The sequence below is a fragment of the Drosophila obscura genome, unplaced genomic scaffold (assembly GCF_018151105.1).
Source record: "Drosophila obscura isolate BZ-5 IFL unplaced genomic scaffold, ASM1815110v1 contig_170, whole genome shotgun sequence".
NCBI classification, from domain to species: Eukaryota; Metazoa; Arthropoda; class Insecta; order Diptera; family Drosophilidae; genus Drosophila; species Drosophila obscura.
Window position 1 is genome coordinate 1,397,328 of NW_024542758.1, and position 16,652 is coordinate 1,413,979.

Below are 16,652 nucleotides of genomic sequence, written 5' to 3' on the forward strand. Positions count from 1 at the left end.
CACAGAAAAAATAGATACAAGAGCACTGGAACTCCCACTGACCCGACACACATTTTATCTTCGCTTGTGTTCTCTCTTGGGCAGGCTTTTTAAATGTATGTTCCCAGGCATTCTCTTTTGCAGCATTCACTTGAGCGCCTCGAGTCGAGCATCAGTGTTGTTATGTGGGATTATGTGGGAGCAGTCCATCGGGAGGGACACATTTGTAATTAAGCAAAACCCAATAGGATTAATTATTGTACACCTCGTAAATATGTGTGATAGAGACAGAAGCTCGATCTCTTTGCAGAGAGCTTTCCGGTAGCTATTGTTAAATATTTAGTTTCTTTTTATTAGTAAAAATATAGTTACGTTTTGTATATTTAGGTATATGGTTTGTATAATTTTAATTAACAAATATTGCAGCAAATTTCATCTACTAAATTATGGATTATGTTACGTATGCGTCATACAGACCAGTACAGTACAGTACAGTACAGTAAAGTTCAGTACAGTTATACAATTGTTTGTTTCGTTGTCCATGCGTGTGTGTTTGTGTGTCTGTTTGGCTTACAATTAACGAACAATTTCAACAAATTACGAGTACAGCAACAAAACATCTCTCACCACAAAAGTGACAAAACATCCGATAATGTATGTACTTGTGTGTGTACGGGTTTACGTCTTTGCATCGAGTATGTACGAGTACGATTTACATTAGGCGACAGCCCTCCCGCTCTCTACTGTTCTGGCGGAGCAGCCGCTGCTGCGTGGGCGTGGACTGGGCAGAGCCGCCGGACGTCGGACCTGCATTGCCGTTGGACTCGAGGCTGGCATGTCGCGTCAGGCGCTGGTGAGCCGGCATCAGATCCGCCTTCCACTGATTTCCATTCGCCTGCTGCAGTTTTGGCACAAAGTCGCTTTCGTCGTTATCGAGCGCGTCAGCGGAGTCAGCTTTCAAATCATTGTCGGCGCTGGCATCGTGGGTGGACGAGGTGGAAACGTCACCCAGCGACTGGATGTACTGTTCCAGCAGATAGATGTGTGGCTGCAGCGTCATCACGAAGCCCCGATAGAGCGAGCCGTTGTGTTCGAAGGTCCACTGGCTGAGCTGCTTCAGAGCCGCCTCTGTTCGCTTGCAGGAATTCACGGACTCGCTGCGGATGATTACATTCACTATCCGGGAGATGGAGGCGGCATCTTGCAGCAGTATGGACAGCACCAGGGCGTAGTCCGTGCAGTTGGCCTCAATGAACAGCTGGAGCAGATACCGCAGTTTAATCGACAGCTTTTCGGGCAACGGATTGGACAGTAGGTCGTCTTCGGAAGCCGGCAAGGAGTACAGCCGGCGGTAGCGGAAGTTGTCAAAGGACAACTGCGAGCTGGAGCGAGCTTTCAAGATGGGCAGCGAGCTGTGCTGCAGCTCCTCCTCCTCCTTAATGCTGGGCTGCAGCTGGGGCGACTGCGTGGCCGCTCCATTGGGCGTGGCCAGGCTAAAGTAGCCCGACTCGGAGGTTTGCGATGAGCCCCCGCCCGCCTGCCGATGTGTTCCCGTTAGCTGGGCAAAGTCGTCCTTGCCCGAAGCTGGAAACGGACTCGGCAGCTCCAGTTCCTCGTGGAGAGCCTGCAGGGCGCCAGCGAAATCGTCCAGCTTGGCTGTTCGCTCTGCCTCCTGCGACAGCCAGGTGACCAAATGGAAGTCCAGATATGCGCACATGTAGCCCAGATCCATGAGCTTGTGGTTCTGGAGCAGCTGCCTGGCATGGCGCTGCAGGATCAGATCAATGCAGAACGTTTCGCGCTGCTTCGTCGAACGGCGACGCACGACAGAAGGAGCGCCCGAGCTGCTCGTCTCGCCGATGGGTGTGGCTGCCATTCCGGATCCAGAACCAGCCGCCTGCTTGTCCTTGGGCAGATTACTGGTCACTGTGGTGGAGAAACTGCGCTCCCTGGCAATGGGGCCCAGGACCATGTTGAAGGCATCTGCATTCTGATTGACCTGCTGCTGGGTGTTCACCTGCGGCGGTGGGGCAATCTTCACGTTGACGACCATCGAGGAGCGCGGCGAATCGATCTCGTTCGGGTCGATGGCCTTGAGGAAGCGAATCAGATCCTTGGCCAGCTCCCACTTTCTCTGCTGCAGCGCAATGTCCAGCAGCATTGTGGCGTACTGCTTGCTGACCACCGACGGCTCCAGGTTCTGCAAAATGATCAAGTAGCTGGCCGCCGTGTCCAGCTGCTCCGACTGCAGACAGAGCTGGAAGAGTTCCTTGGGCTTGCCCGCCATTGAGAAGAGGTAGGGCCACAGGGCAATCTCCGTCTTTCTGGCACACTGCACGATGGTCTCCAGATAGACGGGGAACTCGCGAATAAAGTCGAGAATGCTCGGCAACTGTGCGTCCGGTATGGGCTGCTTGCTGGTGGCCTCCTCCTCGAGCACTTCGTGCAGCAGCAGCTCCAGGGCGTGCGGAAAATAAGGCAAAGCGCGGCACGACTGGGCGATCTCCCAGGCAGAGTAGCCGAGATTCCGTTTGATCAGCTGTCTCAGCACTTTGTGCAGGTAGATCTGTGACTTGCGCTCCATCACGGCGAATGGCAGGGAGAAATGGGACGAGGACTCGTTCGTGTACAGAGTGGTCTCGTTCTCCACGCCCAGCACAATCACATTGTCGAATAGGATCACCAGCGGATACACTTTGAGGGGGAAACTCAGCATGATCCTCTTCGACATGAAGCTGTGCAGCCGCTGGGCGCCGCCCTGCTCCCTTCTCTCCCGACCAGGCGGCAGAATGGGCAGCCAGACGCGCATTCCATGCGCTCCCGAGTACAGCCAGAGGCAATCCCTCATCGCACACCGTTCCAGGGTGTTGGAGAGCCAGAAGCACTCGACGCAACTGGCCAGGCAGGTGGCCAGCAGTGTGTTGGGCACACTCTCGTTGGCATCGCGCTGTATCATCAGAATGCGGCCGCAGACATTCACGATGATCGTCTCGGCCTGGTCCTGCTGTTGTCCTTGGGGCTTCAGCTCGTTCTTCAGGTTGGTCACCGTCAGGCTCACAATGCAGGCGGGATGGATGCAGATGCTCTTCACATCCAGCTCATAGGCACACTCGATGTCTATGGCGTAGGCCGACTTCTTGGACATGTGGAAGAGGCTCACGATGCCGTCGGCTGTGAGTACGATCAGCTGGTTGCGGAAGACATTGAGACTGATGACGGGAGCCCGCACCTGCAGCTTGTGGCCGAACTGATTGTCCAGCTTGCATTCAGCGGGATAGCAGCGCAGCTCGTCGGTTCTGTCCAGCAGGGAGTAGCAGCCCATCACGATGAAGCCGCGCCACCACAGCAGCCCACCAGACACCACAAAGTCCTTCTCCTGCGACTCGTTGCCAAACAGTTTCCACTTCCTGGTCATAAGGGAGTAGTGGGCCAGCCCCGTTCGCCCAGCCACGGCCAAGTGGAGGCCCTCCTTATCTATCGCCGCATACCTGATGGGCCAATTGGTGGATGCGTAATTCAGGGGCAACTGCAGCAGCGTCCAGTACTTGCTCTCCGTCAGGATGCTGCCCGTGTTCAAGCTCTGCTTGAGCTCCAGGCATTCGTCCTCCGGCTGGTCGGCTCCTCCGCTCGAGGGGAATGTAAACTTGTTGCCGCCATAGGTCTCCTCCAGATTGTTGCCCTGATTGATGTACAGGCAGTCATCGCCCTGCAGCAGAATGTGCGGATTGGCCGTCATGCAGGGATTCATGCTCAGCGCACTCTTCACAAACTGCAGCTGCAGCACGTTGTTGGCCTGGCTCTCCACCTCCTTCATGAGCATGAACAACTGATAGCCCTCCGTGGACCATTCCAGGCGGCGCAGCTTGAGCGGATTCTGTTTCAGCAGATCGACATTGAGGCCAAAGTCCCAGCTCAGCGTGGACATCAGCAGGGTGCCGAAGGTGCTCCACAGCGACAATCCACCATTGGACCAGCTGACAGCCAAAACACAACCATCGGGACTCCACTTGAGCTCGTTCACAGCGCCCAGGCTACCAGGCAGCACGTTCTCTGTGAGGGTCAGCCGGTGAGAGAACTCCAGTCCTCCCGTAGCATCGTCAATCGCATAAACATTGACCGCCGAACTTTCCTGGCCATAGGCCAGCAGGCGGAACTTGTGATTCACGCTGCAGACACTCGCATCGTCGACATCCTGCACCCAAAAGCCGTGCATGTGATCCGTCTCGAACTTTAGGTGATTGGCTATCAGGAAAGCTGCACGTCGATCGCTGAAAACGGCCGCACAGCCTCCAATGAACGGTGAGTATTCCAGGGAGGCCACAAACGAGTCCCTGCCCAGGGGAGGGAAGTTCTTGGCGGGCGCTTGCTGTTGCTGCACGTAGAAGGGAATGTCGCGCAGCTTAATGGAGGCCAGGGCAGGCAGCTCCTGTTCGTTCTCGGCCAACTCCAGTTGGGTCCACTGCAGACGCAGCAGCTCACACGACTGGGTGGCCAGCAGCAGCTCGCTCAGGCTGATGCAGCAGACGGTTGTGATGACAGAGCCCAGGGTGACGCTGCACAGCTCCCTCAGGCTCAGCCGGGGTATGTTCTCCTTTATGAACAGCTCCGCCGAGTCCCTCTTGAGGCTTGCCGCCGGGGGATCCACCTGCATCAATATGCCACTGCCATTGGCATCGAAGTCCAGCTGATAAAGCAGCAAGGCTCCTTCGCTGGTGAGCAGAGCCAGCTGCCTGGAGTCGGGTTTCCATATAATCAAGTGGTTCGTCCCATACTGCTTGAGGGACTCCTCCGTCCTGCGAAAGTAGGCAATCGGTATCAGGGGATTGGCATACCAGATTCCAAGGAAATCATCGCCCACCGCGGCCACGAGTATTTTGACGGCATCACAGCATATGTGACGTATGTTGGCACTCTCTCCGGGCAGCCCCAGACTAACCCGCTTGGGCCAGCCCACTGGAAAGTACATCCTCCGACTGAAAAGTTACTGCGCAAGGGGAACAGAACAGGGCAGGGCGTTAGCAATCTTGTTTAAATGGCAAAACTGATTTGTACTTGCGGCAAGTCGTGTCTGCATTTACATTTTATCTTGTACGACCAATTTTACATATTTTATCTCGACTAATTAGCACAATACAACGAAACAACAACAAAATATCTGTGATTTACGCGTACATCTCGAAATCACAGCTGTTTAGTGTGACCACGGATTTATCAATCAACTATACGACCTGACCCTGAGAAATATACCGAAGTATACCTTTCATTATCGAAATATACCGTAATTATAATATAATACAATTTCTGTTCTATTAACAGCCGGCGTTTTTTTCACTTAAAAATATAAACAAAATCCGATATGACCGCCTTTGAGGGTGAGTAACTAGCAATTAGCTAAGTTTGTATTCTCTTGGTTCATAAATAATTCACTTTCAGAGTTTGGTGTGCTCCCGGAGCTGGGAAAGGCCACCGACGAAGCAGACTGGACGTAAGAAACATTTCACAAGATAAATCATTTCACATTAAATTGGTATAATTGCAGCCTGCCCACCGATGTGCAGGCGGAAGCCATACCCTTGATTTTGGGAGGCGGCGATGTGTTGATGGCTGCAGAAACTGGATCCGGCAAAACGGGAGCCTTCTGTCTGCCCATCCTGCAAATTGTGTGGGAGACTCTACGCGACATCGAGGATGGAAAGGGTGGCAAAGGCGGCGGAGGCACTGCAGCAGCTGTGACACCCTGGACAATGTCCTTTTACGATCGCGGCAATGCTCTAGCTGTGACCCCGGATGGACTGCGCTGCCAGTCGAGGGAGTTTAAGGAGTGGCACGGATGCCGTGCTACCACCGGAGTGCGCGGCAAGGGAAAGTTCTACTTTGAGACGACAGTGACGGACGAGGGATTGTGCCGCGTCGGCTGGTCCACTCAGCAGGCAAATCTGGACTTGGGAACCTGCCGGCACGGCTTCGGATTCGGCGGAACGGGCAAGAAGTCAAACAACCGTCAGTTCGATGACTACGGCGAGGCCTTTGGCAAGGCAGACGTCATTGGCTGCCTGCTGGACTTGCAGCGCCTGGAGGTGAGCTTCACCAAGAACGGTCAAAGCCTGGGCGTGGCCTTCCGCGTGCCAGAGAACCTAAGCAAGGAAACGTTTTATCCGGCTGTGGTTCTGAAAAACGCCGAAATGTTGTTCAACTTTGGCAAAACCGACTTCAAGTACAGTCCAGGCAATGGATTCGTAGGTGTCTGCCAGGCCGGGTCGGAGCATAGCAAGGCCAATCCCTTGGCCAGTCCCACCACCAATGCGGCAGCCGCCAAAGCAGCCCCCAATGCGCCCCAGGCCATCATTATTGAGCCCAGTCGGGAGCTGGCCGAACAGACCTACAGTCAGATCGAGAAATTCAAGTACCACTTGAATAATCCGGAAGTGCGCTCCCTGCTGCTCATAGGCGGTGTGCGATTGGATGAGCAGAAGGCGCAGCTGCAGCAGGGCATCCACATTGTGGTGGGAACTCCCGGTCGCCTGGAAGAGTTGATTAACAGTGGCTTCGTGCTGCTCACCCATTGCCGTTTCTTTGTGCTGGACGAGGCAGATGCCCTGCTCAAGCAGGGCTACACGGATCTCATCGACCGTTTGCACAAGCAGATACCAAAGATCACGGCGGAAGGGCGCCGTCTCCAGATGATTGTCTGCTCGGCCACGCTGCACGCCTTCGAAGTTAAGAAAATGGCCGAGCGCCTGATGCACTTCCCCACCTGGGTGGATCTGAAGGGCGAAGATGCCGTGCCGGAAACCGTGCACCATGTGGTCTGCTTGGTGGATCCGCAGGCGGATCGAAGCTGGCAGTCGCTTCGCCAGCCCATCGGCACCGACGGGGTGCACGATCGCGACAATGTGCATGCCAGCAATCCGTCGGAGGAGACCCAATCGCAGGCTGTCAAGCTCTTAAAGGGCGAGTACTGCTTCCATGCCATAGAGAAGCATCAGATGGATCGTTGCATCATCTTCTGTCGCACCAAGCAGGACTGCGACAACCTGGAGCAGTACCTCAAACAGCGCGGGGGTCAGCGCTTCTCCTGTGTCTGCCTGCATGGCGACCGTAAGCCGCAGGAGCGCAAACAGAATCTGGAGATGTTCAAGCGGCAGCAGGTCAAGTTCTTGATATGCACAGATGTGGCTGCCCGAGGTCTGGATATCACAGGATTGCCATTTAGTGAGTGTTGACACATCTTAGCTCCATTTACCAATCCTGTCCAAATACCCTTTGCAGTGATCAATGTAACGCTGCCCGATGACAAAGCCAATTACGTGCACCGCATCGGTCGCGTCGGTCGAGCCGAACGCATGGGCCTGGCCATCAGTTTGGTGTCCACGGTGCCGGAAAAGGTCTGGTACCATGGCGAATGGTGCAAGTCGCGCGGTCGCAACTGCAGCAACACCAATCTGACCGATGTACGCGGCTGCTGCATTTGGTATAACGAGCCAAATCTCCTGGCCGAGGTCGAGGATCATCTGAACATCACCATACAGCAGGTGGACAAGGCCATGGAGGTGCCCGTCAACGACTTTGACGGCAAGGTGGTCTATGGGCAGAAGAATCTTAACACCGGCACTGGCTACAAGGATCATGTGGAGCAGCTGGTGCCGACGGTGCGGAAACTAACAGACTTGGAACTGCAATCACAATCTTTATTCTTGAAACGCCTTAAAGTCTAATTTGGGATTTGGATTGAGTGTTTGGTTTTTGCTAAGCAAGGACAATGTTACATCGATGTTACACGCGAAACGGGAGCAGTTGGCCCTAAAATTATATAGTCTATGGTAAAATGAAGCGATTCGGTGACCAACTCTCGCGGGAATACTTTATGGTACACACACACACACACAAACACACGCATAAATATCTAAAGACATCGAAGATGGGCCCTCGACCCACTCCAGAGAACGCACGAGATACCATTACGAGTAAACATTAAACAAAACTAACATTAAAATCTTGTGTCTAAAGAGTATACAGCCTCGGGTCCGAGTTTCTTTCCAGTCACTAGTCGGCATCCTCTTCCTCTTCTTCCTCCTCAAGGAACTCTGTCCGCATCTGCTGCAATTGCCTGAGTTGCTGGCAAAGTTGGTTGCCGAAGGATTCCACATAGCGGGGACTTATCTTGTCCAGCAGCGCATAGGGCGTTTCAAAGATCTCCTCATCATCCTCTGCCGCGTCCACATCATCGATGTGTAGCTTTGCGGCCATCCTCTTATCGGCATCGACGGTGTCGTACAGGGAGGAGACAATCTTGAAGCCGCGACTGGTTACCTGCACGCAGCAAGTGGCACTCTCTATGGTCCGTATATTCAGGTATATCTGCGTGGCATCGCTGGCCAGCTTGGAAGAGATGCATATTTCAGCTACGTGCGCCTTCACGTCGTTGATGATCGCATTTGCCTCGTCAATGCAGTTAAACGCCTTCTCCTCGCCGTCCTCTACGCTGGCTTTTGAGTCGGCCATGTTGTCAGCGTCGGCTCCTGGTAAGCTGATTTACGTTTTAATTGAATTTTGCTTAAATTTATTCAATTTTTACAAGCGCAACATGTTTTTTTCCCATATGTCAGCTGTCTGTTAAATATATTGATATTTCAATTCATCGATATACGTATATATCGTTGCCTGGTGTGGAGGGGTCAAGCAGGCAGTGTGAGTGAGATAAATATATGTTATCGTTTGATTCTCTAGTCGAGCTGAGCAGCGACAGAATTTAGCTTTTAAAGTAAAATTTGACTAGACTTGTCGTTAGTATAGACAGATTGCATGGGACGAAGCGTATATAGTTGTGAAGTGAATTTTATGTTTATGAAATAAACATCACTTATCTCGTGGAAGACGTATGAATGGTGCAAACTCTTTATAAGATCAGCTGCGAAACTAAAGTTAATTTCATGAGTCCCCCCAGCTTATTCATTTGTCATGTCAAAAATTGAATCTGCCATCAATCTGCTGCTCCAAGAGGCGGAAGATCTACGAATTGGAAGCAGCATCTCGGAGCTAGACCACCTCCCCACTGCCTTGGAGTTTTGCCGCGACTACTACGCTAAAAACTCGCCGGTCGTCATTCGCAATGCGCTATCCTGGCCGGCCATTGGCAAATGGACACCGGACTACCTGATTAAGAAACTGGACGACAGGATTGTGGATGTGGCCGTCACACCGAATGGCTACGCAGATGGTCTGGCCACCCAAAAAGGGCGAGAGTATTTTGTCCTGCCACTGGAGAAGCAAATGAAGCTATCGGAGCTGGTGCAGCGGCTCGACGATCCCATGGGTGCCATCCACTATGTACAGAAGCAAAACTCCAACTTAAGTCTGGATTTCCCGGAGCTGGCCAGCGATCTGGTGATAAGTGACTTGGACTTTGCCCAACAGTCCTTCAATAAGCCACCAGATGCCGTTAACTTTTGGCTCGGGGACGAGCGCGCCGTAACCTCGATGCACAAGGATCCCTATGAGAATATGTACTGTGTGATATCCGGCTATAAGGACTTCATTCTAATACCCCCACATAAGCTGAGCTGTGTTCCGCGCAGCACTTATCCCACCGGCGTCTACAAGACATCGGATTCTGGGCAGTTCTATATAGATCCGCTGACAGACGAAGATGGTGTGGAACAGCTGACGGAGTGGGTCAGCATAGATCCGCTGGCCCCCGACCTGGCCAAGTATCCAGAGTATGCCCGGGCCAAGCCTCTGAAAGTGCGCATCCATGCCGGCGATGTTCTGTACCTGCCCAACTACTGGTTCCATCATGTCCGCCAGAGCCACAAATGCATTGCCGTCAATTTCTGGTATGATTTGGACTACGACAGTCGCTACTGTTACTATCGCATGCTGGAGGAGCTAAATAGTAAGAAAGGCTAGCCCCAATGCTGCTGTCGACAGTCCTGCCCTGCCGGGAACAGCCCACCCTCCTCAGAACACAGTGTTACGTATAGTCAGTGTTTATTTAATTGTTATATAATGTATTTTAAAGTAAAAATAACTAAAACTCAAAGTGAAAACTAAACGGAAACAAACAAAAGATGGGAGTGAGCGAGGAAGGATTACCCATACATACATACATATATGGATATGTATGTGTCCAATGTTTTATGTGAGATTAGGAATGTGTGTGTATGTGCGTGTGTGTACGTTGGGTTGGTTATATCGTAGCTAGTCTAGACTGATATCTTGCTTTTCCACGTCCCCCGAATCATCGCCGGCAGCGAGACCATCTGCCTCCGCATCGGCCTCCTCATCGGGATTCTCGTTGTTCTCGCACTCGAGGTCCACGTTGCCATTGGAGGAGGACACATTCTTCTGGTCAGCCTCGGCAAGATCGGCATCATTGTTGGAGTCCTGCGACTGGGACTGCGACTGCTCGCGCACTCGCTTATTGGTCTGCTTTTTGGGACTGCTGGTGGACGACACTTTGGACTTGGCATGGCAGTCTGGTCTCGGATGCTCCACAACAAAGAGTTGCTCCAAATACGAGCGATACCAGAGCAGGAACTCATCCCGTTGCCGGGGTATATCCATTTTCTTAATCTTGGCATAGATCCGCTTGGGCGAAATGAGGGGCGAGGAAGTGTTTTGAGCCCAACTGGCGGCAGAGTTTTGTGCGGCCGTCGCCGTCAGCTTGGAGACCTCCGACAGCAGCGAGTCATTGATAATCGTGTTGTTGTGCGTCTGGTTGCGAATGCGCTTGATGATGTACTCGATCAGCTCGTGATCCGGAGCCAGCTCCACGCTGGCCACTGCCCCCGCCGAGGCGGCAGTCTCAAGGGCCGCCTCAATTATTTGCTGGCAAAATAGCGAAGGATGAGTTTGACACAGATCTTGTTAGGATTGCTTCCTCTCTTACCTCTTCGTTCTCTGTCCTAACAGCAGAAGCGGAAGCACCGTAAGCCGCCTCGATAAGCTCCAGGGATTGGGCGTGCCCGTTTTGAGCTGGCTTCGCAGGGGATCCCTTCTCGTCCTCTGGCCTCTCATTGTCCAACTGCAGACTCATCGCCTCCAAAGGCGTTTCGCTGCGGCTCTCTGTGCCCTCCGCATTAGAAGCTTCATTCTCCGCCTCGTTATCCTGCTCCTGGGCCTGTTCAGGCGCAGAAGTACCCTGATTGAGGGCCTTCTTCAGGCTGTGCGTCTCCTGGCTCTGCTGCAGCTGTTGCTGTTGTTGTTGTTGCTGCTGCTGCTGCTCGAATAATGTTTCCAAGCGTCTGTAGACATCCTCCTTGATGGACTCGTAGAACTTGGTCGTGAACTTGTCGTTTTTCAGTGCATTAACGAGCAGATTCCGATTGAGTTCCTCGGAGGCGGTCTCCTCGCTCTGCTCCAAAGCATTGGACTCATCCGCTGGCACTCCCCCCTCCTGATTGTAGCTGGAAGTATCGATGGGAGGAGCCGCTGGCACAGCAGCGGCGGCCTGAGGCAGATTGTAGTCGATGTATTGGGCCGGAAGCTCGAAATCAAAGCGCAGATGACGCTGCTGTAGTGGGGTTAGTGAAACGGCCGAGGTTGTGGGCTTGGCTGGCACCTTGTTCCGCTGATACAGCGGACTGTTGCCAAAGTTGACGTTCATGTTGACCAAATTGGAAGAGCTCGACTGATCGGCATCGTCATCGAGCAGCGGGGAGGCCGCCGGACGGCGACGATTACGTCGCCTGCCACCGCCATAGATGGCATTATCATTGTTCTCCTCCACCTCGTCCAAGTCCTCATCCCCGAGCTGTGGATCGTCCCGCCAGTCCCGCTTTCTGCCCGCACTGGTGGTATTGTTTAGGTTATTACTGTTGCTGCTGCCATGCTGCAAAGCGGTTAGTGGAGATGACTCAAAGAAATGGTGCTGCCGTTGCTGCTGCTGCTGCTGTTGCTGCGGCTGTTGTTGGAAAGACAGGAGTGCGGCAGCGGAGGCGCTACTGCGCGTGCATGGCACAGCACCATGCGTCGGAAAATAGGTGAGACGCGACCTTTGACGGCGATACTGCTGATGGTCCACATTCAGCTCCTCATTGCTCTTGTTGGAGAGCAGATTCTGGCGCGAGTAGCTGCAAAAGCGCAGAAATATTAATGGGTTAATAGAAAGCAGGCAACAAATTAGCAATCAAAGTGTTAGATTTATTAGGGATTAGATTAGGATTTTAAGGCTTGTTAGCTAGTCACTTTCAACTCTGTTAATTGAACCATTCATTTGCTTCGACTTACCGCAGTACAGAATTGAAAATGAATTGAATAACACTCAAAGGTTCTAATAATTTTTTATTTCTTTGGCTTCTTTCTGCCTCTCTCCTGTTCCGACCAAATAAAAACCAACTACAAGGCCCAAGCTACCACCAGACGTACAATACATATGTAAGTGTAATTCAGGGTTCTCATTACCTTCTGAAGTTGTCCCAGTAGTTGTTAGCACGATTGCCGGGCGGCACCTGATTGTTCAGCGTCGGCTGCAGTGGCGGTGGTGCCACAGCTGTTCCTCCGCCCACTGGCAACGAATGCAAATTGTTGGCATACTGATTCTGGGTGCGCAAATTCGCGTTGTTCTGGTGGATGGTGTTGTTGTGGTGATTCATGAAAATGGGTCCCGGACTGGCGCGATATGAGGGTGGCGACAGCGGCGTCTCGTTGTTGAAGTGTGTCGGTGGCGGCGGCTGTGGTGGGGCCGCATTATTGAGGAACGGCTGCTGCTGCTGGTGGGCATCGCTACTGGTGTTGTAAACGCTTCCTGTGGTGCCCGTCTTGCGGGGACACATGCGCTGATAGTTGCTAAAGGCGCTCTGATGGCCGCTCTGGTGACCACCGAAAGTGAACAACTGCTCCGACTGAGCACGGTGGTGGCCCAGGCACAAGTTGTTGGGAATCTGGCCCAGAATGGGAGTACCCACCGACAGGTTCGGCGGCGGCACAGACTCTGAGCGCAAGTCGTAGCTATGGTCCTGACATCCCACAACATTGAAGCGATCCTGAAGCTGTTCGAAGAGAGAGAGAGAGTGAGAGAGACAATAAGCACAGACCAATTTAGTATTAGAAGGGATTCGCCTTACCGCATGCAGCTGATTGGTAAGGTTATCAATCTCGCGCTGCTGGTGCCACAAGGTCTGATTGCATTGGCACACCGAGTTGATAAGCATCTGCTGGGCCTGCATGAACTGCTGAAGCATCACGGCATCGGCCGATGCATTCGAGCCGGAGGCATTCGAGGATGCGGCCTGTGGCGCAGTCGGCGCTGGCTTGCACTCCACGTTGCTGGGATGCGGTTGGGCATAGATGAGGGAGGGCTGCTGAGCGTGCCAGGCATTGCTACTGGCATTGTGCGAGGCTGCAGGCGAGAGATAAATACCAGATCAGATCACAAATCACATGAGTGGCGTTTGGACTTACCCCACATACCCTGTACTGGCGCCATGGGCGGTGGCATATACTGCGATCTGACGCTGCTCGAGAGCAGGCTGTCGTTGCCCAACGACAACGTATCGTTGGTCACATTCAAATCCTCCTCGTTGTGCATAGGAGGAGGCGGTGGGTTGTTGGTTGGCTGCGACCGTCGCTGCTCCACCACAGTGCTGGCCGAGGGAGCACGTTTGAGGGTGGCCGAGGAAGCTGTGCGCACATTGGCAAAGTACTTGTCGCTATCGGTGTCGTCGTTGCCCTCGTCGTCTGCCTCCGAGGTGGTGTTGTTGCTGTTCATGTACCGCTTCTCGAGCTCGCGCTGCTTCTGCTCGTACTCCTTCCGCAGACGCTCGCACTGCAGTCGCAATTCGTCGCGCAGTTGCTCACGCGGCGGACTGGCCTGCAGGGAGGTCTCTACCTCGGATGGCTCCTCCTCCTGCGCTGCCTCACGCTGCCTCATGGGCGTGGGTGTCGGTGTCAGGCTGTTTCTCTTGAGCGCCTCATCGCCCATCTGTACGGCGGCGGCTGCCTGCTGCTTGCGTCGCTCGATCTCCGCCTTCAAGGCCAAGATACGGTCGCGTTCCTTTTGCAGGCTGGCTGCCTCGGCCCTCAGCTCCGACGTGACATCGTTGAGGGTGTGGACACGATGGCTAATTTCGTCTGGCAGCAGCTGTCGTTCGATGCTCGCATTCTCCCGCTCCAAAAGAGCACCGACGCTCGGCGTTGAGTCCTCAATCTGGCTGACCGTGTTCAGCATGCCCTTGAGCCGTGCCATTTGGGCTTTGAGGGCCTCAATGTCTGCCGTCTTTTGGTTTATCATCGTCTGGGAGTGGAACGCACGTTGAGCGGCATTGGCCGCTTCCTGCCGCAGAATGGGCACATTCCGCTGATACTCCACGGGCACCACACGATCGGTGGTGGACACTGGAGCAGAAGCAGGAGCTGGAGCTGGAGCCGGATTAGCCGGCGTTGGAGTGTCGTCTTTGGCTTCTCTCACTGCGCGCCTGGACTCCTTGGCCGTTTGATTGATGCTGTTCAGTTGGTCGACAAGATTACGCATATCCTCGCGCTGACTGCGCAACGATTCGAGCTTGTCCTGCAGGGCCTGCTGCTCGGCCAGAATCTCCGGACCATCGTCGCCCAAAACGCTGCTCAGTTCGTTTTGATTGTGTATAAATGCGGTGAGGTTTTTCATGCGTCCCACCAGCGAGGCCATGTCGTCTTGCACCTGTTGCACCGACTCATAGTTGGGCCCCTCGCCGCCGTTGCTCGAGTGGGGCATGTGGCTGGCGTGCTGGCGCAGCTCCTCCATCTCGCTGAGATGTGACTTGGCCATGTTCTGAATGTGCAGCAGTTTGGCCTGCTCATCCTGTAGATGCTGCATATTGCGATTGGAGGCATCCAGCCGCTGCTGCAACTCATCGAAACTGGGCGCGGCATCGGGCGTGGGCGTCTCCAGGACGCTATGCAGCGATTGTATCGACTGGGCACGATTGTCGCTCATCTGAAAGTTGGATAGAAAATGGATTACTTTATACATGACATGATGTTCGAGAAATGTTTGGGTTAATGTTTCGGCCTACCTCACTCAATGCCACATCCTCCAGGCTGGTCGAATTGACAATGCCCTCCTCCTGCTCGGCGCTGGGATTGATCTCGTGCACCATGTTCTTCAGTTGCTCGGCTGAGATTCCGTTCGATTGCAGTCTGCTGCTGATCAAATTATCATCGAATTCTATCAGGGAGCGAAACACTTCAAGCTGTGGGCGAGCTCCTTCACCTCTGGGGCCCAAGGCGACGCCAAGCAATCGCTGGACAAGCGTCTGCAGTCCGCCGGCGAACTGAATCAAGTGCTCCTCGTTGCCGTTGGTTGTGGTCGCGTTGGGTATGACCACGCCTACTGTCGCATTCGGGGGCGTCGATTGACGCAAACGGAGCAAGGCCGATGACGCGGAAGGCGGGGCAGCAGATGACGGCTGATGTTGGACACGCTGAACGGGCCGGACGGGAAAGCAATAGCGCTGCTGCTGCTCCTGCAATTGCTCTGCAAAAGGGAGGAGAAGGGAGGATTGTGTGTGTGTGTGTGGGCATTATTGTGGGCTGCTGGCTGGCTGGCTAACGTGGAGGCGTAGAGGCGTTTATTTTTGTGGGCCCCCATGTATTTATAGACCATGAACTAGCGCACATTCATTCACTGTGTGGGCCAAGTAAGAACTTTTCTGAGACTTACCTGTTGGGTCGTAGCTGTTGTGCTCAGCAGCCAAATGACGCAGTGCCTCCCGCTGGTGTTGCTGAACTCCTGGCGATGTGGTTGTCGATATGGCGGACTGTTGTTCCTCCTGGGAGCGGGTCTGGCCGTTGCTGATGCGAGTTCGCTGCAGCAGATCCTTTAACCAGCAGCAAGTAAATATTACCAGGAATATTAGTACAAGAAACGCGGTAATTTTGAAACTAGTATCTACATATATCTATATATATCTGTACCGATATATAGATATATATATATATTATGTAGTAGTAGAGTGGTTCTTTGGCAAATTGAAATTCGTTGTCCGCTGTGATTGCTCTCGTTTCGTTTCTGTTACTGAAACAGTCGGCAGCCACGAATTCTTTCAGATGGTGGCCGAGATGAGTGTGAAATGTATTTATAAATCGAAAGAGAACAGCGGAGCGGGCCTGCATGCCACACTATGCATGTACTTCTAGACGATGCCAGGATGGAGGAAGCCATGGCAACGCCGCATGCGAAAATTGTGGGCGGCCATCAATGAACGGGAGGAGAATCGAATCTCGCAGTTTCTTAACTCACATTCAATGTTTTTAGTGTTTCCCTCTGCAGAGGCTCCACAAAGTCCATGTCTGGCTCTCCCAGATGCTCTTGATGGCGTCTGGAACGTGCCGATCTGTTGGCAGGTGCAGATCCTGTGTATTGCTGCTGCTGCTGCTGTTTGGGCACTGCGCCGGTACCAGTGCCCACGGAATTGGTGACCTGGCTGTTGTTGCTCCCACTGCTGCGGCCCGTATTGCTAGCCTGGTCCACAGCAAGTTTATTGGGCGGCGGCGCCATCACAAAATATACATATACAAAAAAGACGCCTTAACTAATAAATTTTCGCTTCGAGCACTGACAGCTGTTACTTGAACAAAAAAAAATACTTAGCCCACTTAAGCCCCCTCTATTTAAACAGTGAAAAACCATCAATTAAACCGCGGAAAACAATACTGTTTGTAAAGGATCCTTGTAGCTCCATCCTCCTCTTAAC

At 53.2% G+C, this 16,652-nt stretch overlaps 5 protein-coding genes across 7 annotated transcripts; 2 read left to right on the forward strand and 3 right to left on the reverse strand.

Moving 5' to 3' along the window:
- Positions 1 to 308: 308 nt before the first annotated feature.
- LOC111070607 (guanine nucleotide exchange factor subunit Rich) lies at positions 309 to 5,185 on the reverse strand. 3 transcript variants are annotated; one of them, XM_022361276.2, is made up of 2 exons: positions 5,036 to 5,185; positions 309 to 4,963 (listed from the first exon to the last, which is right to left on the reverse strand). In XM_022361276.2, the coding sequence occupies exon 2, from the start codon at positions 4,943 to 4,945 to the stop codon at positions 692 to 694; it is 4,254 nt and encodes a 1,417-aa protein (XP_022216968.2). In that variant the 5' UTR covers positions 4,946 to 4,963; positions 5,036 to 5,185; the 3' UTR covers positions 309 to 691. The 3 variants fall into 3 exon arrangements, with proteins under 3 accessions (XP_022216968.2, XP_022216969.2, XP_022216967.2); XM_022361277.2 differs by having other exon boundaries at positions 5,032 to 5,185; XM_022361275.2 differs by having other exon boundaries at positions 310 to 4,963; positions 5,058 to 5,185.
- A 72-nt stretch (positions 5,186 to 5,257) lies between these two features.
- On the forward strand, positions 5,258 to 7,990 carry LOC111070608 (ATP-dependent RNA helicase Ddx1). Its single transcript, XM_022361278.2, has 4 exons — positions 5,258 to 5,351; positions 5,413 to 5,464; positions 5,519 to 7,191; positions 7,249 to 7,990. Exons 1-4 carry the CDS (start codon positions 5,336 to 5,338, stop codon positions 7,692 to 7,694), a joined length of 2,187 nt encoding a protein of 728 aa, XP_022216970.2. The 5' UTR covers positions 5,258 to 5,335; the 3' UTR covers positions 7,695 to 7,990.
- Positions 7,634 to 8,606, reverse strand: LOC111070615 (GSK3-beta interaction protein). The gene has a single exon (XM_022361286.2). The coding sequence runs from the start codon at positions 8,479 to 8,481 to the stop codon at positions 8,023 to 8,025; it is 459 nt and encodes a 152-aa protein (XP_022216978.1). The 5' UTR covers positions 8,482 to 8,606; the 3' UTR covers positions 7,634 to 8,022.
- Positions 8,607 to 8,663: 57 nt separating this feature from the next.
- LOC111070609 (bifunctional peptidase and (3S)-lysyl hydroxylase Jmjd7) lies at positions 8,664 to 10,018 on the forward strand. The gene has a single exon (XM_041592203.1). It carries the CDS (start codon positions 8,938 to 8,940, stop codon positions 9,883 to 9,885), a length of 948 nt encoding a protein of 315 aa, XP_041448137.1. The 5' UTR covers positions 8,664 to 8,937; the 3' UTR covers positions 9,886 to 10,018.
- On the reverse strand, positions 9,970 to 16,530 carry LOC111070606. Its single transcript, XM_022361273.2, has 8 exons — positions 16,199 to 16,530; positions 15,620 to 15,776; positions 14,973 to 15,433; positions 13,381 to 14,893; positions 13,044 to 13,318; positions 12,382 to 12,968; positions 10,868 to 12,050; positions 9,970 to 10,806 (listed from the first exon to the last, which is right to left on the reverse strand). Exons 1-8 carry the CDS (start codon positions 16,454 to 16,456, stop codon positions 10,177 to 10,179), a joined length of 5,064 nt encoding a protein of 1,687 aa, XP_022216965.2. The 5' UTR covers positions 16,457 to 16,530; the 3' UTR covers positions 9,970 to 10,176.
- Between the last annotated feature and the right edge of the window lie 122 nt (positions 16,531 to 16,652).

Excerpts from the sequence above, each read along its gene's own strand:
- LOC111070615 (XM_022361286.2), bottom strand. The coding sequence starts at position 8,481 with ATGGCCGACTCAAAAGCCAGCGTAGAGGACGGCGAGGAGAAGGCGTTT.
- LOC111070609 (XM_041592203.1), top strand. The coding sequence starts at position 8,938 with ATGTCAAAAATTGAATCTGCCATCAATCTGCTGCTCCAAGAGGCGGAA.
- LOC111070606 (XM_022361273.2), bottom strand. The coding sequence starts at position 16,456 with ATGGCGCCGCCGCCCAATAAACTTGCTGTGGACCAGGCTAGCAATACG. Across the intron at positions 14,894-14,972 it reads AGGATGTGGCATTGAGTGAG|ATGAGCGACAATCGTGCCCA; the intron begins GTAGGCCGAAAC and ends TCCAACTTTCAG. Across the intron at positions 12,051-12,381 it reads TACTGGGACAACTTCAGAAG|CTACTCGCGCCAGAATCTGC; the intron begins GTAATGAGAACC and ends GCGCTTTTGCAG.
- LOC111070607 (XM_022361276.2), bottom strand. The coding sequence starts at position 4,945 with ATGTACTTTCCAGTGGGCTGGCCCAAGCGGGTTAGTCTGGGGCTGCCC.
- LOC111070608 (XM_022361278.2), top strand. Across the intron at positions 5,465-5,518 it reads ACCGACGAAGCAGACTGGAC|CCTGCCCACCGATGTGCAGG; the intron begins GTAAGAAACATT and ends GTATAATTGCAG. Across the intron at positions 7,192-7,248 it reads TATCACAGGATTGCCATTTA|TGATCAATGTAACGCTGCCC; the intron begins GTGAGTGTTGAC and ends TACCCTTTGCAG.